This window comes from Gorilla gorilla, chromosome 21 (genome assembly GCF_029281585.2).
Source record: "Gorilla gorilla gorilla isolate KB3781 chromosome 21, NHGRI_mGorGor1-v2.1_pri, whole genome shotgun sequence".
NCBI lineage: Eukaryota > Metazoa > Chordata > Mammalia > Primates > Hominidae > Gorilla > Gorilla gorilla.
Genome location: NC_073245.2, coordinates 59,449,708 through 59,468,784, shown reverse-complemented (window position 1 = coordinate 59,468,784; position 19,077 = coordinate 59,449,708). Strand labels below are relative to the sequence as shown.

Below are 19,077 nucleotides of genomic sequence, written 5' to 3'. Positions count from 1 at the left end.
GTCACCCAGGCTGGAGTGCAGTGGCATGGTCTCGGCTCCCTGCAACCTCCACGTCCCGGGTTCAAGCGATTCTTCTGCCTCAGCCTCCTGAGTAGCTGGGACTACAGGCGCGTGCCACCACACCCGGCTATTTTTGTATTTTCGGTAGAGACGGGGTTTCACTATGTTGGCCAGGCTGGTCTTGAACTCCTGACCACAAGTGATCCGCCCACCTCAGCTTCCTAAAGTGTTGGGATTACAGGCGTGAGCCACTGCGCCTGGCCTATTAGTAATATTTTTTGAGACGGAGTCTCACTCACTCTTTCTCACAGGCCGGAGTGCAGTGGCGTGATCTCGGCTCACCGCAACTTCCGCCTCCTGGGTTCAAGCAATTCTCCTGCCTCAGTTTCCCACCACGTCCGGCTAATTTTTTTGTATTTTTAATAGAGACGGGGTTTCCCCATGTTGGTCAGGCTGGTCTCAAAATCCTGACCTCAAGTGATCTGCCTGCCTCAGCCTCCCGAAGTGCTGGGATTACAGGCGTGAGCCACCGTGCTTGGCCTCATTTTTTTAGTAAAAAAATTTCCCCTGAAAAAAGCATCTGCGAGTATAAACTCATTTTAGACTTGAACACCACCCAATAAGAACAGTAGCGCACAGTATACATAAAAGCTGGTGATAGGAATAAATCCAATCAAAACCAAAGCAATGCTACTCAATCCTAGATCAGTACCATTGCGTTGGGGGAAGGTTCTGGCCTTGGGGCAGAATTTGTTTTCCTGGTATTGTCCTGGCTATCAGTACCGCCTTCAAACTTTGTCCTGGAGGGAATCAGAAGAGATGAAAAGAATACTTTTCTTTCTGGGTGACTGAGTGTTACTGCTTTGGCCATTGGGAGGCCATCTGGCTCTCTGGAGGTATTGCTTTCTACGTTCCCTAGCCAAAGAATTGCTCTTCCTGTCTGGATTGACTTCCTCTGGGCCCTTCTCAAGGTGCCGACTAGATTTTAACTTTGCGAAAAGGGCGTGAACATTGAATCTGTTCGCCCACCGCATTGTCCACTAGGTGTAGGGGAGCTTGAGCGCAGGAGCCGGGTCTTGTTTCCTTCATTCTCCCCTAGAGGTCTTGACTTGTATCTCAGATGTGGGCCGGCGCTCAGTAAAGGAGGCCGCTGCTCGCCGAGATGGAAGACGCGGCAGAAGTGGCCTCAGCGTTAGGTGAGAATGTACTCCTCCAGCGCGGTGTGCTTGGCACGTCGAATTGGTTCGGCATTCCTGGCTTTCGTAGGTTTTACCCAGAACTTGCTGGCGTCAAGACCGTGCAGGTGAACCTCGGTGAAATCCGGTTTTTGTTTGTTTTTTCTTCATGCATTGGCTAGTTGTAGGTAAAACTCCACCATCCACGACGGCGGGCAGCCATTCTCCCCCGGAAACGCCGGTGCTCACCCGCTCTTCCGCCCAAACTTCCGCGGCTGGCGCCACAGCCACTACCAGCACGTCCTCCACGGTCACCGTCACGGCCCCGGCCCCCGCCGCCACAGGAAGCCCGGTGAAAAAGCAGAGGCCGCTTTTACCGAAGGAGACTGCCCCGGCCGTGCAGCGGGTCGTGTGGAACTCATCAAGTAAGTTTCAAACGTCCTCCCAAAAGTGGCACATGCAGAAGATGCAGCGTCAGCAGCAACAGCAGCAGCAGCAAAACCAGCAGCAGCAGCCTCAGTCTTCCCAGGGGACGAGATATCAGACCAGACAGGCTGTGAAAGGTACCGAGCCTCCCCTTCTGTTCTCCGTGGCGCCCGCTCCCATTTTGCCACATCGACAGGAGAAAGTCATTGCTCTTTTATTTTTTTTTTTTTTAGTTCTCGTTTGTTTCCGGGCCATTGTATCTTGAAGGCCTTGCACATTCCATTTGGCATTATTTTTAAAAATTGTTTTGCTACTTGCTTTTTTACTTTCAAAAAGTTTTTTTTTGTTCATTTTATAAATGATATATGCATATATTCTCCTTAAAAAGGGGGCAGAAAGTTTTACATAAAAGTCTGTTATCCCGTTTACCTTCCATTTCATTCTCTTCCCTTCCACAGTGGCCAGTATCAACCGTTGTAAAAGCTTTTCTATGCATGTATGCATGTATATGTATATATACATATCTGTATGTATATATGTGCGTATCATGTATATGATGCCATAAAATTAGTCCTTTTTTTCCCCTTTTTTTTTCTTTTTTAAAACATAAAAATGGTACCATACTTGCTTTTTTTTTCCACCCATCAGCATGTTTTGGAGGTCCATCCACATCAGCACATACAGCCCTGCCTTGTTCTTTTGGACTGCTGCATAGTATTTCATAGTTTATTTAAAGCATTCCTCTACTAATGGGCATTTAGGTTGCTTTCAGTTTTTTTTCTACTGTGAGCAGTGCTGCAATGAATATCTTTGTATAAATTTCCTTGTGCACATGAGGGAACCTCTTGGAGTTATTTTGGAAAAAGTACAGTGCGAGAAGTTGATAGCGAAGGTTACCTTAGTAACTGGAGATTCGTCACACACACAAGATGAGCCAGCCTCAAGAACCACTTGCTGAAGTTGCAGAATCAGAACTCCCACCAGTCCTGCAGGAGGCTCCATCTGGAGCTGAAATTAGGCCAAACACAGTGCTGATCTGACTGGTTGGTACCAGTTTGCCTGGCTTTTGTGAGCATTGATGTAGATCTTTCTACCAGGAAACCTGCATCTAGATCCTCAAAGGCTGGGTTCTTCAACTGAAACTCATAGTGAGTGCGCCCCTGTGAGAGGGGCTCATGAGCAGCAGAATGTGAGGTTGAAAGGTGGCCAGGTCTTGAACTGGCCCCCAGTGAAACCCTTCAAAGATGGCAAGGGAGTGGGTCCTGAAAAATTGGCCAGGCAAAATTGAGAGTACAGTTGGATTAATCTTGCTATTTAAAAAGTTGGTGGGGCAAAGCCGAGTCTAGGATATTTGAGATTGGGATTGCGGCTTCCTGTCTTCTGTCTTCATATCTCATAAGCAGGACGCTTCCCCAGGGGAGTTTAATTGCTACCAAGAAGAGGGTCGGGCGCGGTGGCTCACACCTGTAATCCCAGCACTTTGGGAGGCCAAGGCAGGCAGATCACTTGAGGCCAGGAGTTCAAGACCGGCCCAGTCAACATGGTGAAACCCCATCTCTACTAAAATGGAGAAAAAAAAAAAAAAAAAAAAAAAAAGCAGAAAACTAGCCGGGCATGATGGCACATGCCTGTAACCCTGGCTACTCAGGAGGGAGGCATGAGAATCCCTTGAACCTCGGAGGTAGAGGTTGCAGTGAGCTAAGATTGCACCACTGCACTCCAGCCTGGGCGACAGAGTGAGACTGTGTCAAAAAAAAAAAAAAAAAAGAGCGCGGCCAAAAAGTGGCTCATTGCTTCAGATTGTCTTACGCCAAAGTAAAGCCTAGTTAGAGGGGTAAAGACCAATTTAAATTGGTAATATGCTACTGTAATAGGGGCAAGAGTCTAGCATAAGCTGAAATTAACTTTGATTTGTACAGGGGTGACTGGACGTTTTAAAGGGAGAATGAGGGAGTAGGGATGGGAGCGAGTTGGGCCTCAGTAGAGTCAGGGAAGTTAAACATCTTGATTTGCTAACAGGCACTTCATGAAGTCGGGCCCCTACTCTCCCATAGACACTGGGATGCTGAGGTTCTGTCTTCAGGTGTTGGCTGGAACAAAACTGTCAGTTCTTTTGCCAGCATTGAGTTTTCCCAGGCAGGCGCTTTAAGAGGGGGTTGGGGTCATCCTAGCATGCACTCTTGAGCTCTTAGAAACTGTCAATGTTTGCTCAAGTCTTTCCAGGCCAAGGTTAGGGCCTAGTTGAGAAACCTGGATAGAGTTTGGTCAAGGGGAGCATCTTTGTCATTTAAAAGTAGAAAAGCTCTCAGGACATCTATTAGGGGCTTTGCTTCTACACCACAGCTTTGTGCTGGGATGGGTCCTTCCCACGTGGGGTAATCAGGATGCTTTGCCTTCCTAGCTGTCCAGCAGAAGGAGATCACACAGAGCCCATCCACGTCCACCATCACCCTGGTGACCAGCACACAGTCATCGCCCCTGGTCACCAGCTCGGGGTCCATGAGCACCCTTGTGTCCTCAGTCAACGCTGACCTGCCCATCGCCACTGCCTCAGCTGATGTCGCCGCTGATATTGCCAAGTACACTAGCAAAGTGAGTGGATGGGAGAGCTACCGTGGAGATGGCAGACACCTGGCAGGATGCCAGAACCTTGGTCTCCCGAGGGGAAGCGTGAGCGTCTTAACCTTGCAGGCTTTAGGGAGTGGTTAGGAGGGAAGACCCTTTTTTTAAAAAACAGAATCTCCAAGACCACGTTCTTTAATTTGGGTCTAACGGAGAAATGTAGAATGGACTGAATCTTACTCCAAGTGGGCTTAGATTCTAAAGTCAGTTCATAATAAAGTGCAAATGACATAATCAGAATTACCTTCGAGAATTCAAGTCACTCATTAAGGCACTGGAACACGTGACTGATCTTCAGTGAACAGCTGACCAGGGGTTTGGTTTGCATTTAGAGCTTTGCATGTGGAGCAGAAGTGACAGAGACTTAAACATGAGACTGGCAAGGTGAGATGCCCACACTTTGATTTTTCCAGGAATCAAGATGGATGGGGAGGGGGACCAAGGGGACTCCCTCTCCCCTGTCTCCTGCCCTCTGGGGCACAGTCCCCATTAAGTGGCATGGTGGGCAGGATTGCCTGTTGTTGGTGAACTCATGGGAACTGTCTCAGCACAGGCCCCTTCTTTTTTTCTCTTAAGTTGCCAAGTGCTTTTTTTTTTTTTTTTTTTGAGATGGAGTCTCACTCTGTTCCCCAGGCTGGAGTGCAGTGACACAATCTCGTCTCACTGCAAACTCCGCCTCCTGGGTTCAAGCGATTCTCCTGCCTCAGCCTCCCAAGTAGCTGGGACTACAGGCACGCGCCACCATGCCTGGCTAATCTTTGTATTTTTTTAGTAGAGATGGGGTTTCGCCATGTCGACCAGGCTGGTCTCAAACTCCTGACCTCGGGTGATCCACCCACCTCGGCCTCTCAAAGTGCTGGGATTACAGGTGTGAGCCACCACGCCCGGCCTGCCAAGTGCTTTTATGGTCACTGTTGAATTCAGGTAGATACCATCTGCAGTTCTCAGCGTCATGTTAGAGTGCGCTGGACTGATGTGCTGTGTATCTTGTCATTAGACCACGGTGGTAATGATAACCACCAGAATGTCAGGTCCACAAAGGCAGGAATTTTTTGTCTGTTTTGCTCACTGCCAAGGCCTAGAACAATGCCTGCCTGGCATGTAGTAAGTGCTTGACCCATAGTTGGGCTTTGTTTTTATTGGCTTCAATTATTATCAATAACTTAATAATAGCTATTGATTTATAATCTACTGAGATTAGTTAGTAAATTACTAAGTAGGTAATAATTTATTCTTTACTGATGAGTAGATTACTAATACTGATGAGTAAACAGTTCTAGTTTTTAGAATGGATGAAAATAATTGAGGATGGTTGTTTCTAGAATTCTTTCTTTTTAAAAACTGCAAACAGGGTCTCATTTTGTTGCCCAGGCTGGTCTCAAACTCCTGGCCTCAAGTGATCTTCCTGCCTAGTCCTACCAAAGCGTTGGGATTACAGGTGTGAGCCACCACACCCAGCCTGCTTCTAAAATTCTTATAGTCTTAATAATAAAGAATTGGCTTTATTATATTGAGTTAAGGGAAGAGGAATCTTTTAAAATTCTGAATGGTGAGAGAAATATATATGAATTTTTTTCTTTTACACAAATGAGTTTTCATTGGTCATGTTTCTTTTTATTTCTTCTGTGTAGGTGTAATTGTTATCTATTGCTGCAGAACAAATTACCACAAAACTTAGCAGCTTTAAACAGCACACACCTTTATTATCCTACAGTGTGTGTGGGTCAGGAATCTGGGCACGGCTCCACAGGGCTCTCTGCTTCAGGATCTCTTGCAGTTGCAGTCATGGTGTCTGCAAGGGTTTGGGACTCACACAAAGGCTCAACTTGAGATCCACTCTCAAGGTCATTTAGGTGGTAGCAGGCAAGATTCACTTCTTGAGGGCAAGTGGCCTGGGCCACCCTCAGTTCCCTGCCATGTGGGCCTCCCCAGCATGGCAGCTTGCTTCATCAAAATCAGCAATGGAGGCTGGGCATGGTGGCTCACACCTGTAATCCCAGCACTTTGGGAGGCTGAGGTGGGTGGATTGCATGAGCTCAGGAGTTCAGGACCAGCCTGGGCAACATCGTGAAACCCCATCTCTACCAAAATACAAAAAATCAGCCTGGCATGATGGCATGCGCCTGTAGTCCCAGCTACTCAGGAGGCTGGTACACGAGACTTGCTTGAACCTGGGAGGTGGAGGTTGCAGTGAGCCGAGATCTCGCCACTGCACTCCAGCCTGGGCGACAAAGCGAAACTGTCTCAAAAGCCAGCAATGGAGAGAGCCTGCTGGCAAGATGGAAGTCACAGGCTTACTTAGGCCAGTCACAGAAGTGACAACTCATTACGTTTGCTGTATTCCATTGGGTAGAAGCAAGTTGTTAGGTCAGAGGGAGGGGATTACAGATGGGCACAAAATATTAGTAGGTTGGGATCATCGGGAGCCCACTTAGAGTTTGCCTACCACATAAGGTAGCAATATGTCTGCATAGCATTTACTCTAGGCTAGATGCTGTCCTAAGCACTTTTTGTATGTTACTTACTCAGTCTTCTTGACAAATTGATGAAGTGTAGGTACTGTTATCACCCCAATTTTATAGATGAGAAAACTGAAGCCCAGTGAGGTTACACAGTGTGTCTAGGGTCACAAGCTAGTGAATGGCAAAGCTGGACTTTGAATGATAGCAGCCAGGCCCTAGAGTGTGTGCACTTAACCTGGCTTTGAACTGCTTTGTGCATTTCAAACAAGCCTGCTGACCACAAATGTTCATGGTCCACAAACTGTTGCCACATGACTTTTATAAGCAACTCCTCTTAGGATTCAGTGTGGCTGTTTGAGCCAGTGGCTGTAACCGCAGCACTTTGGGAGGCTCAAGTGGGAGGATCACTTGAGGCCAGGAGTTTAAGACCAGCCTGAGCAACACACTGAGATCTTGTCTTTACAAATAACAAAAATTAGCTGGGCCTGGTGGCACATGCCGGTAGTGTCAGCTATTTGGGAGGCTGAGATGGGAGGATTACTTGAGCCCAGAAGTTTGAAGCTGCAGTGAGCTGTGATTGCACCATTGCACTCCAGCCTGGGTGGACAGAGCAGGACCCTGTCTCAAAAAAAAAAAAAAAAAAGCCTGGTGCGGTGGCTCACAGCTGGAATCCTAGCACTTTGGGAGGCCCAGGTGGGTGGATCGCCTGAGGTCAGGAGTTCGAGACTAGCCTGGCCAACATGGCAAAACCCCGTCTCTACTAAAAATACAAAAATTGGCCCGGTGTGGTAGCAGGCACCTATAATCCCAGCTACTCAGGAGGCTGAAGAAGGAGAATTGCTTGAACCCAGGGGATGGACGTTGCAGTGAGCTGAGATTGCGCCACTTCACTCCAGCCTGGGGGACAGAGCGAAACTCCTCTGTCTCAAAAAAAAAAAAAACATGGGGGAGGTTGTCATGAAAGTGTTAAAGGCATAACAGCACCAAACTGAGACTTCCTGCTGAAGCAATCTGTAGGATTATTAGAGAATTGAAAGCGGGTAATTTTTTCATTAGTGATATAAGTAGGTGTCTGGTTTTGCCTGAATGATCTCTTGTTCTACCTTCGGTTGTCCTTACATCACCTTCCCTTGATTTAGTCCCAGCTGTTTGCTTATGAATGGGAAAGCTGAGGCCTGCTGAGTGGGTCTGATTAGTGGTTTGCAGGAAGCTGTTTTCTCAGCTCCTGCAGCCATTTTAATTTTGTTACCTTCTGCATCCCCTTTGTTCTTTAAAAAATTACTAAAAGAAATTTTTTTTTTTTTCTAGAGATGGGGTCTAACCCTGGTGCCCAGGCTGGCCACTCCTGGGTTCAAGCGACCCTCCCACCTTGGCTTCCCCAGGTAGCTGGGTCTTCAGGCCCCCAGCTCCCCTTGACACTTTTGGCAAAACTTTATTTATTTATTTATTTATTTATTTATTTATTTATTTATTTATTTTTGAGACAAGGTCTCACTCTTAGTTGGAGTGCAGCGGTGTAATCTCAGCTCACTGCAAACTCTGCCTCCCAGATTCAAGCGATTCTCTCGCCTCACCTTCCCAAGTAGCTGGGATTACAGGTGCCCACCACCACACCTGGCTAATTTTTGTATTTTTGGTAGAGACAGGGTTTCACCATATTGGCCAGGCTGGTCCCGAACTCCTGACCTCAGGTGATTCGCCTGCCTCAGCCTCCCAAAAGTGCTGGGATTATAGGCGTGAGCCACTGTGCCTGTCCAGGAATGACTTTTTTGATAGGTGTTTTCTTTGAAGTTAAAAAAAATGAACACAGTGACATTTTTTGGCAGCTGATGAACTTTTCCTGTCTCTGAGTTGACCTGGAGTGGAAGACGCAGTTCTGTGTGTTTTGGCAAAGTGGTGTTCTTTACCGATGCTGAAGTCTTTGCTATATTTGGAAGTTAAGAGTAAAAGGCAGTCCATGAATGCATGATATCTTTGAAATGGAATGTGACCATTACATTAGCAATGTATTGAATTTCACCCACTTTTTAAAGTTTTCTTGTAAAGCCATTTAGTTGTAATTTTTAAAATGGACACGGTGGGTGCAACAGAGCAAGGAGGCAAGTGCAGGAGGGCTGCAAAGCCGTGGAAAGCGCAGAGTGTTTTTGCTGGCAACGGCATGGTGTGGGCTCCGTAGCAAGCCGGGAGCGGAAATCTCAACAGAGATTTTATTCATTTTACTCCATTTTGGGGTGAATTTGGGCCTACTATTTTGGGGGGTTGGCAGCAATTACGCAATTGCATACTTACATGAATTTCTTTTTCTTTAAAAATAAGATGAATGGGTATTTCTTTATGAACACCTACTCCGTGGTAGGTAGCGAGCTGCAGTGTTTGCGTGGTTTTTTTCATTTAATCCTCGTGCACACCCTACCGGGGGGGCATGCAGTTCTTGTTTTTTTGTGGGGAAACCGAGGCTTAAGAGGCAGTGGATAGTGAGGCATCAGATAGGACGCTGCTCTTTGTCCCGCCTTCTCCCTGAATTGGGGCATCTAGAAAGCACTGGAGAGACTCAGCACCAGTCAAGCCAGGCCTGAGACAGAGCCTGATCTCTTGTCCCCTCCTCTTTCTGCTGTAATGGGGGAAGAGTCAGCTGGCAGGTGGGAGGTAGAAGAGAAATTCATCCTATTAACATACTCAGCAAATCCCTGGGTGCCTGCTGCAGGGACCTTAGCTGATGTCACCAACTGGCTGATGCATTCAGGGGTCAGATAGTTAAAGAAAAAGATGGGAAATGAACCGCAAAGACAGTGTCCTGACTGAAGGCATTAAAATGACAAACCAGCCATATCTGTAAAATGGACTATAGAAAGGAATGAAGTTCCGCTGCCTGCTGCAGCACGGGATGCGCGAGTCACAGAGGACTTTGAGTTGTGTGATTCCATTTATATGACATGTCCAGACTGAGCAAATGTGGAGAGACAGAAGGCAGATCAGTGGTTGTCAGGGGCTGGGGGAGCGGGGGATGGGATACCGGGAGGTGAAGACTAAGGCCGGGGGAGTGGGATTTTCTTTTTGGGGTAATGAAAATGTTGTGAAATGATTGTGGTGATAGATACACAACTCTGAGGTACTAAAAGCCATTGAATTGTATACTTTAAATGAATGAATGGTATAGTATATGCATATACCTCAATAAAGCGGTGCTGGTTTTTTGACGGGAAATAATGAAAACCAAAACAAAGTAATCCCTCTCTCGAACCTACTGTGCTGGGCAAATAAAAGACATCTGGGGGTCAGGCACAGTGGCTTCAGCACTTTGGGAGGCCGAGGTGGGTGGATTACTTGAGGTCGGGAGTTCAAGACCAGCCTGACCAACATGGTGAAACCCCGTCTCTACTAAAAATAGAAAAAAAATTAGCTGGGTGTGGTGGTATGCGCTTGTAATCCCAACTACTTGGGAGGCCAAGGCAGGAGAATCGCCTGAACCTGGAGGCGGAGGTAGCAGTGAGCCAAGATAACGCCACTGCACTCCAGTCTGGGCAACAGAGTGAGGCTCCATCTTAAAAAAAAAAACAAAAACAAAAAAAAAAAACACCACACATCTGGGGGCCAAATTTGGCCTCTCCAGTTTCAGCCAAACTGTGGTATGGAAACTAGCTTTATGTGGGTATGGAAACTAGCTTTATGGTTATGAAGTGGCACCACAATGCGATACATGAAATTTGTTGGAAATTTTTACCCCATTAATGCTGGGGTTTCTTAACCTCAGTGCTAGTGACATTTTGGGCTCATAGGTCATTGTTTTTTGTGTGGGGTCCTTCTGCACATTTAGCATGGTTTAGGTAGGAAGTTTAGCAGCGTCCCTGCCTCCACCCTCTAGATGCCAGTAGCAGCTCCTTCTCCTCGCTCCTGCACCTGTCATGGCAACCAGAAATGCCCAGTGTCTCATGCAGGACAAAATTGCCCTAAGTTGAGAACCTCTGCTTTATACAGATAGATTTTAAGTATTTGTCACCAGGAAAAGCCTCCAAGAAGTGATCAGCTGAATTGTTTCTGTTTTTATCTTTCAGATGATGGATGCAATAAAAGGAACAATGACAGAAATATACAACGATCTTTCTAAAAACACTACTGGAAGCACAATAGCAGAGGTCAGAGATGACACATGAATTTCTTATTTGCTAAGAGTGTTTTATGGGCTGCTTTAAAGGTGGTACCATGAAGAAGCTTCTCTGGAAACCCCTCTTGGGTCCTGGCTTGGTCACTAAGCTGGCTCTACTGATTGTGATTATTGATGGGGGTATTTTTTCCTTTAGCCAGACGGCTGGGGCTGTGGAGACATGCCCTGCTTTGTGTGATCAATTCATTTCTAATAAAACAGCCAAAATCAGAGCTTCAGTTAACCTACTAGTGAAACTGGACACCGGTTCTTTTTGCTTCATGTAAAACTGGCTCCTGAATCTTCTCTGTAAGTTTGGACTTTCTAATACAAGTGCTTCTTCTTCTTCAATAATTTGTGTACTGGAGTCTCCATAATTATGTGATTGTGTAGACAAGAAAGTGGTTAAGACATTTCATTGGCTGTGCATGTTGGCTGTAATCCCAGCGCTTTGGGAATCCTGAGGATTGCTTGAGGCCAGGAGTTTGAGACCAGCCTGCACAACATAGTGAAACCCCATTTCTACAAAAATTTTAAAAAAACAAGCAGGAGATGGTGGTGTGTTCCTGTAGGAAGCTAAGGCAGGAGGATTGCCTGAGCCCAGGAGTTTGAGGCTGCAGTAAGTTGTGATTGTGCCACTGTACTCTAGCCTGGGAGACAGAATGAGACCCTGTCTCTTAAGGAAAAAAAAAAAAAAATTAAGCTATCTACTTACAAAGCATCCGCTTTTAAAAATATACCTCCCTGAACTTCCCCTTTAGGCTAATTCCCTATCAGGGCTTGGAGAGTGGGCCACTTGCCGGCTGTCTGTGGATGGTACAGTGTAGGCCAGATGCAAACGGTTATCAGGTGAAATGACAAGTGGCAGGACTTACAGAGGTCATTTAAGGTGACGTTGGGGAGCTGTGGGAATCCTTTGCAGAGCTATTGACCTTTTAGGACTTGGCAGCATTAGGCTGGTGCTCAGACGAAGAGGAGAAGATCTTCAGGAAGGCAACCTGGTGGTCCCTTCAACAGAAGACAATGTGAATACAAAGATTTAAGAGACCCAAGAAAAATCAATGAATCCCCTTGAATAGTTTGCAAGTATGACCTTTATGATTATGCTTTGGACATCAAATAAGAAGGGAAAGAATAATGCTTTAGAAACAGCTTCATTCTTGTTTGTATACGTTGTAAGAATTGGTGTGTGGTTGAAAATACAGGTTCATAATATCTCACCTGAAACCCGGGGTCCGGATGTATGCCAGAATTTTTTTTGGATTTTAGAGAGGTTATAATATGCAGCCCCCCCACAATTAGAGACACCATTTCTGCAATGAAATGTGATTGTTCACACTACGTGAATAAATCAGGTTTTCTCGGCCTTAGCTATACTGATGTTTGAACCAGATAATTTCTGTTGTGGGGCTGCCCTGTGCATTCTAGGATGTTGAGCAGCATCCCTGTCAGCAACACTGCTCAATTGTGACAACCACAAATGACTCCAGACATTCTCATGACAGGGGAGAGTACTCGTAATTGCCCCAGTTAAGAACTACTGCGATAATTAAACACTGTTTATTATTATTTTTTAAATTAAATTTTTTTTTTTTTTGAGAAGAGTCTCGCTCTGTCACCCAGGTTGCAGCGCAGTGGCATGATCTTGGCTCACTGCAGCCTCCGCCTCCCAGGTTCAAATGATTCTCATGCCTCAGCATCCCAAGTAGCTGGGATTACAGGCGTGCGCCGCCATGCCCGGTTAATTTTTGTATTTTTAGTAGAGATAGGGTTTCTCCATGTTGGCTAGGCTTGCCTTAAACTCCTGACCTCAGGTGATCTACCCACCTTGGCCTCCCAAAGTGCTAGCATTACAGGCGTGAGCCACCGCACCTGGCCAAAACACTGTTTAATTAGTTTCCTATCAGATCAGGTCGAGTTTGTTTGTTTATTTGCCCTCTCAAATGAGTTTGGCTCCAAAGTTACACTTCCTCTGCCCAGAAATACCCTTTGGTTTTCAGAGATGTCAGGCTTTGGAATTTCAGGTGAATAAGTGTGGATCCCACCACCTAAATGTTGTTGTGTAAGAGTGAAAATCCAGCTATCTTTGTATTTTACAGTTTCGTATTTATAGACCAAAATCCTAAATAACCCTTAATATATTATTTATATGAAAGTCTGGTCCTTGTCACTTTAAGTGGCTTTCCCTCGTGCCAGTATTTCTTGGAATCGATGGCCTGTTTATACTTGGTTTTCTGAACCAGTGTTTCTGGTGAATTTGGGTTCACCCACCAGTGATCACCTCTCTGGACTATAGCTGTGGGAAGGTTAGCGTGATTCCCATACCCCTCACAGCCAGCCGTGGTTGAGCTTCTGAGCCCTGCTGGTGAACTGCATGAGACAGCTTTTGAAGACGCTCACTCTCCCTCTTCCAGATTCGCAGGCTGAGGATCGAGATAGAGAAGCTCCAGTGGCTGCACCAGCAAGAGCTCTCCGAAATGAAACACAACTTGGGTAAGGCCTGACACACTGGTCTGGACGGAGGAGGGTTTTGGGTGTGAACTTCTTTGTACCTCTGGAGTCAAGCCGAGAAGTGAGTGCAATTAAAACTAGGCTAGGATTGTATGACTTGTAGGGAGACCACAGAATCCTGAGAGTCTGGGCCTGGAGAAACCAGGTGTAAGAGCGGGTGTTGGCGGGAGCCCCCCTTTCCTCTGTTCAGAACACCAGCCTCAACAATAAAATAATGAGGATTGGTCAGGCACGGCAGCTCACACCTGTAATTCCAGCGCTTTGGGAGGCCCAGATGGGAGGATCACCTGAGTCCAGGAGTTCAAGACCAGCCTGGGTAATCTGGCGAAACGCTATCTCTACACAAAATTTTAAACCATTAGCTGGGCCTGGTGGTGCGCTCCTGTGGTCCCAGCTTCTCGGGAGGCTGAGGAAGGAGGATCACTTGAGCCTGAGAAGTTGAGGCTGCAGTGCACTTAACTAATTTCATTACACAAACTGTTGTGATAAAGGGATCTGTTATATCCCTGGTTTTCCTTTCCTTTTTTTCACACTCTGCATGCCGTGGACATATCCCCAGTTTTCAAGGGAAGAAACCGACGTGTTGAGGAAGTTATTCAAAGTCACACGGCCACAGTTCAAGTCTGGGCACTCTTCACCCTGTTCATCATGGAATGCTAGGCACTGTAACAATATCTGGATGCTTCCTGTGCACTGCTCAGTGCGGAGAAAGATACTTTATTGGTCCCTGGATTAGATTGACAGATGTTTTGGCCTGTCGTTCTGTATAGTTAAGCTTTTCCCCAAAGGTAGAAGCGATTGCTTCAGCCCCTCACGTAGTATCAGATCAGATGGGCTGCTGGCAGCCAGGAGAACTCTTAGGTTGAGGACCCATGCCCAGGTGTGCCTACCTGCTCACTTGTGGTCAGCATCTAAGTCACACCTTGCAGACGTGAATCCTTTCAGAGCCCCCTGGAGAGGAGCCCTTGGTTCATTCTTTCTGGACGCTGATTTGGGTGTTGTTGCTTCTTGTTTTCCTTTTTTTTTTTTTTTTTTTTTAAGACAGAGTCTCACTCTTGTTTCCCATGTTGGAGTACAGTGATGTAATCTCAGCTCACTGCAGCCTCTGCCTCCCAGGTTCAAGTGATTTTCATGCCTCAGCCTCCCGAGTAGCTGGGATTACAGGCATGCACCACCATGCCTGGCTAAGTTTTGTACTTTTAGTAGAGATGGGGTTTCAGCATGTTGGCCAGGCTAGTCTCAAACTCCTGGCCTCAAGCGATCCACCCACCTCAGCCTCCCAAAGTGCTGGGATTACAGATGTGATCCACTGCCCCTGCCACCACTTCTTGTTTTTCTAATAAAATCAGGGAATCTTACTTTCATAAAATCCTTTTCTTTTTATGTGTTGACTGCACATTTGAAAAAATTACCTGTGGGCTGGCCAAAACTTAGCTATGGTTTGCAGGCCCCTAGTTAAAGGTAGTTAGATTGACTCAAAGGTTCTGTCTGGCTACAAGTAGTTAACTTCTTTATGAGGGGTTAATTTTACTTTATAAAGTTCAGGAAGAGTATTTGAAGGAATTGAGGGACCATTCCCCTCCCATCCCCTCCCCTCCCCTCCCCCCCCTCCCCCCTGCCCTGCCTTTCCCTCCTCCCCTCCCCTCCCTTCCCCTCCCTTGTCAATGGAGTTTCACTCTTGTTGTCCAGGCTGGAGTGCAATGGCATGATCTCGGTTCACTGCAACTTCTGCCTCCTGGGTTCAAGCAATTCTCCTGCCTCGGCCTCCCAAGTAGCTGGGATTACACCATCGTGCCTAGCTAATTTTTGTATTTTTAGCAGAGACAGGGTTTCACCATGTTGGCCAGGCTGGTCTCAAACTCCTGACCTCAGGTGATCCATCTGCCTCAGCCTCCCAAAGTGCTGGGATTACAGGCATGAGCCACTGCACTTGACCTATTTTTCTTTTATTACAGCCAGCAGGTCACTCCTAAATGAATTACCAGTGGACTTAACTGTCTGAAGTAAAATTAGAGAAATCTTGGTAGACTGAGTAGGTTCATAGTTGTCCTGTTAGTATAATCATCAACCACAGTCCCATCTGGATCCAGTGCCACAGGAGACACCTACAAGAAAGCATGCCTGAGGTCTAGGCCCAGCCAGCTGTTTGCCTCCGTTTCCTCATCTGCGAAAGGGGTAGAATAGTAGTACTTACCCCGTAGGATTATTAGGATGAGGGTTATATGAGTTAATATTTATAAAGTTCTTAGAACAGTGCCTTCATGTAGTGGGTGCTGTATAGGTATTTGATTGATAGGGGGGAAAAGGCTTATGTTAATGAATAATAGGATAGAAAGTGAGTTTTGGTGGCAGTTGTTTCAAGGGTTACTTTGAGGAAGTCCCAGAATGTAGTCTGGTGTGGAAAATCCTCTGGGGCTGCAGTTATGTCCATGCTGGGCACCTCATGTCCACTCTTAACAGGCAGCACCATCTGGTCGCCATGATGAATGCCCTATTTACAGATGAAGACTCGGGCTAGGTTATTGCCCATGGGCACACAGCCAGGGCTTCTCCCAGCCAGGTCTTGCATCCACGTCTGCCTGAATCTGGGGGCAGGAATAACCCCTCACCCCAGGCTGGGGTCAGGTGATGAGCGGTGTTCTTCCCCTCCTCCACCAGAGCTGACCATGGCGGAGATGCGGCAGAGCCTGGAGCAGGAGCGGGACCGGCTTATCGCCGAGGTGAAGAAGCAGCTGGAGTTGGAGAAGCAGCAGGCGGTGGATGAGACCAAGAAGAAGCAGTGGTGCGCCAACTGCAAGAAGGAGGCCATCTTTTACTGCTGTTGGAACACCAGCTACTGTGACTACCCCTGCCAGCAAGCCCACTGGCCTGAGCACATGAAGTCTTGCACCCAGTCAGGTAATGCCCTGTGGGGCTGCCTCCCGTCCTGGGCTGCAGTGGCTTGGCATTGGTCTCCCCTGTGGACTTCAGGGGTCTTAGGGCTAATTGACAAGGGAGCTTGCCTGGCTTCTGGTCACTTTCACTCAAAAACAACTGTGTCTCTTACACACAGGTGAGCAGTGTGCAGGCACATAGCTAAAACTTGAGCCATGGGCATTTTGAACCTTTGATCTTTGCAGAACCCTTGATCTCTTCTCAGGCCTAAAGTGTAGTACTGAAGTTGAGACACTGTGTTTTTTTTTGGCAGTAATGGACTTGTGGCTTTAGAGAATATGGATTCCCAATTTCTTTGTTAAGTAAAAAGTGTTAGTTTGGTACTAACCTATCTTTGACACTGCTGTAATATTTGTAATCACCCTTTCCAACATAGAACAAGCAGTCCCCAGGCCTAGAGCTTCCAGCAGGAAGCACTATCTAGTTAGAATTTATCCATTTTTTTTTTTTTTTTTTTTTTTTTTGAGACAGAGTTTCGCTCTTTTTGCCCAGGCTGGAGTGCAGTGGCGTGATCTTGGCTTAGTGCAACCTCTGCCTTCCGGGTTCAAGTGATTCTCCTGCCTCAGCCTCCCGAGTAGCTGGGATTACAGAAATATGCCACCATGCCCGGCTAATTTTTTGTATTTTTAATACAGATGGGGTTTCTCCATGTTGGTCAGGCTGGTCTTTAACTCCTGACCTCAGGTGATCCACCTACCTTGGCCTCCCAAAGTGCTGGGATTACAGGCGTGAGCCACAGCGCCTGGCATCAATAATATTTTATGAATTATTATTATTATTATTATTTTGAGACAGAGTTTTGCTCTTGTCCCCCAGGCTAGAGTGCTGTGACACGATCTCGGCTCACTGCAACCCTGCCTCCTGGGTTCCACTGATTCCCCAGCCTCAGCCTCCCAAGTGGCTGGTATTACAGGCACACATCACCATGCCCAGCTAATTTTTGTATTATTAGTAGAGACAGGGTTTCACCATGTTGGCCAGGCTGGTCTTGAACTCCTGACCTCAAGTGATCTGCCCGCCTCAGCCTCCCAAAGTACTGGGATTACAGGCGTGAGCCACCACGCCCAGCCTATAAGTTATTTTTTACCATTAGCTTTTATTTGTGGCAAATGAAACTAGCTTTGTATGGTTGGAATTAAACACTTCCATTTTAAAGAATTTCAAGTGTCCCATAAATAATACAATAAGGTAGTATGTCTGCGGATTGGCAAAATTTGCAAAGGTGGTATGTAAATGACTCAAGTGTGAGAAGCTTGACCAGGGGTTGGTAAACTTTTTCTGTGAAGGGCGAGAGTGAATATTTTAGGCTTTGTACACCATGTGGTTTCTGTTGCTACTAAACTCTGCTGTTGCAGTGCAGAAGCAGTCTTAGATGATATGTAAATGGATGGACATAGATGATATGTAAATGGATGGATGTGGCTGTCTGCCAATAAAACAGGCAGCACTAGCTTGCCAGCTCTTGCTCTAGACAAATCTGTTATTTTATTATTTTTTAAAAGGCAATATTGGAGAATACCTTGCCCTGTTCTTTAGTCTTTAGGGAGATGTCTTCTTTGTAGAGACTTTTGGTCTCTTACTAGAGTAAAGTCTCTTTGTGTTTTTCCCTCCATTCTGGAATGTGTCTGATGAGCCTTTTGCTGTTTTGCGAAGATGGCCAAAATGTCCTTCGGCTTTCCTTTTTTTGTGACATAATTACATCTGTTCTTCCTAAATTCCTCCCAGACGCCCTGTTTTTCTTTTCCTTTTTTTTTCGTTGAGACGGAGTCTCGCTCTTTCTCCCAGGCTGGAGTGCAATGGCGCGATCTCAGCTCACTGCAAGCTCCGCCTCCCGGGTTCATGCCATTCTCCTTCCTCAGCCTCCCTAGTAGCTGGGACTACAGGTGCCCGCCACCACGCCCGGCTAATTTTTTGTGTTTTTTAGTAGAGACGGGGTTTTACCGTGTTAGCCAGTATGGTCTTGATCTCCTGACCTCGTGATCTGCCCGCCTCGGCCTCCCAAAGTGCTGGGATTACAGGCATGAGCCGCCGCACCCGGCCCCAAACGCCCTGTTTTTCTATGTGTCCAAGTTTCTGCCATCTCCAGATTCTCTGGGCCTCCGATAGCATGTCGCCTTTCACGTGGTTTTCCTGTCCCACCTTAGAAGGAAGAAAGTCTCTGGGGCTAAAAATGTAGGTCTCCACCTAGAAATGACTAAATAGAGTAACTCTAAATCAGCAGTTACAAGTTGGCTCTTGTTGATGGGCTTTGTTTGTTCCAGGAATATACTTTCATCTCCAGAATGATTTAATAAAACTTGAATTGCTAACCATTAAAAATCAACATGTTGGCTAGGCACGGTGGCTCAAGCCTGTAATCCCAGCACTTTGGGAGGCCGAGGTGGGTGGATCACCTAAGGTCAGGAGTTCAATACCAGCTTGACCAACATGGTGAGACCCTGTCTCTACTAAAAATACAAAAATTAGCCGGACACGGTGGTGTGCACCTGAGTCCCAGCTACTTGGTGGGCTGAGACAAGAGAATCCCTTGAACCCAGGAGACAGAGGTTGCAGTGAGCTGAGATCGTGCCACTGCACTCCAGCCTGGGTGACAGAGCGAGACTCCATCTCAGCATGTTTATGTTAAAATTTGGAATTCTAAAATTTGGAATTCCATCTTCTGGAAAACTCTGGCAATCCGGCCCCCTTGAGCCTCCACTTTTATGCCCTGGGTAGGGCTGAGCCTTGGGTGCCACTGGGTGCAGGGCGGGGCTCCATGCATGTTTCAAAATCATCGTACTCTGTGTATATGTGGCGTCTCTCTCTC

At 46.7% G+C, this 19,077-nt stretch overlaps 1 protein-coding gene across 50 annotated transcripts in view; it reads left to right on the top strand.

Annotated features, from left to right (window-relative positions):
* ZMYND8 (zinc finger MYND-type containing 8) overlaps nucleotides 1-19,077 on the top strand; it is a 158,962-nt gene that overhangs the window by 127,718 nt on the left and 12,167 nt on the right. For 24 of the 50 annotated variants that reach the window (XM_019017216.3, XM_055373134.2, XM_019017212.3 and 21 more), the window contains 5 exons: nucleotides 1,358-1,600; nucleotides 4,003-4,193; nucleotides 10,738-10,818; nucleotides 13,241-13,319; nucleotides 15,996-16,235. In XM_019017216.3, the coding sequence (XP_018872761.2) occupies nucleotides 1,358-1,600; nucleotides 4,003-4,193; nucleotides 10,738-10,818; nucleotides 13,241-13,319; nucleotides 15,996-16,235 (834 nt within the window). Of the gene's footprint in view, nucleotides 1-1,357; nucleotides 1,739-4,002; nucleotides 4,194-10,737; nucleotides 10,819-13,240; nucleotides 13,320-15,995; nucleotides 16,236-19,077 lie in introns of all 50 variants that reach the window. The other 26 variants (XR_008674577.2, XM_019017197.3, XM_019017198.3 and 23 more) reach the window with 2 other exon arrangements.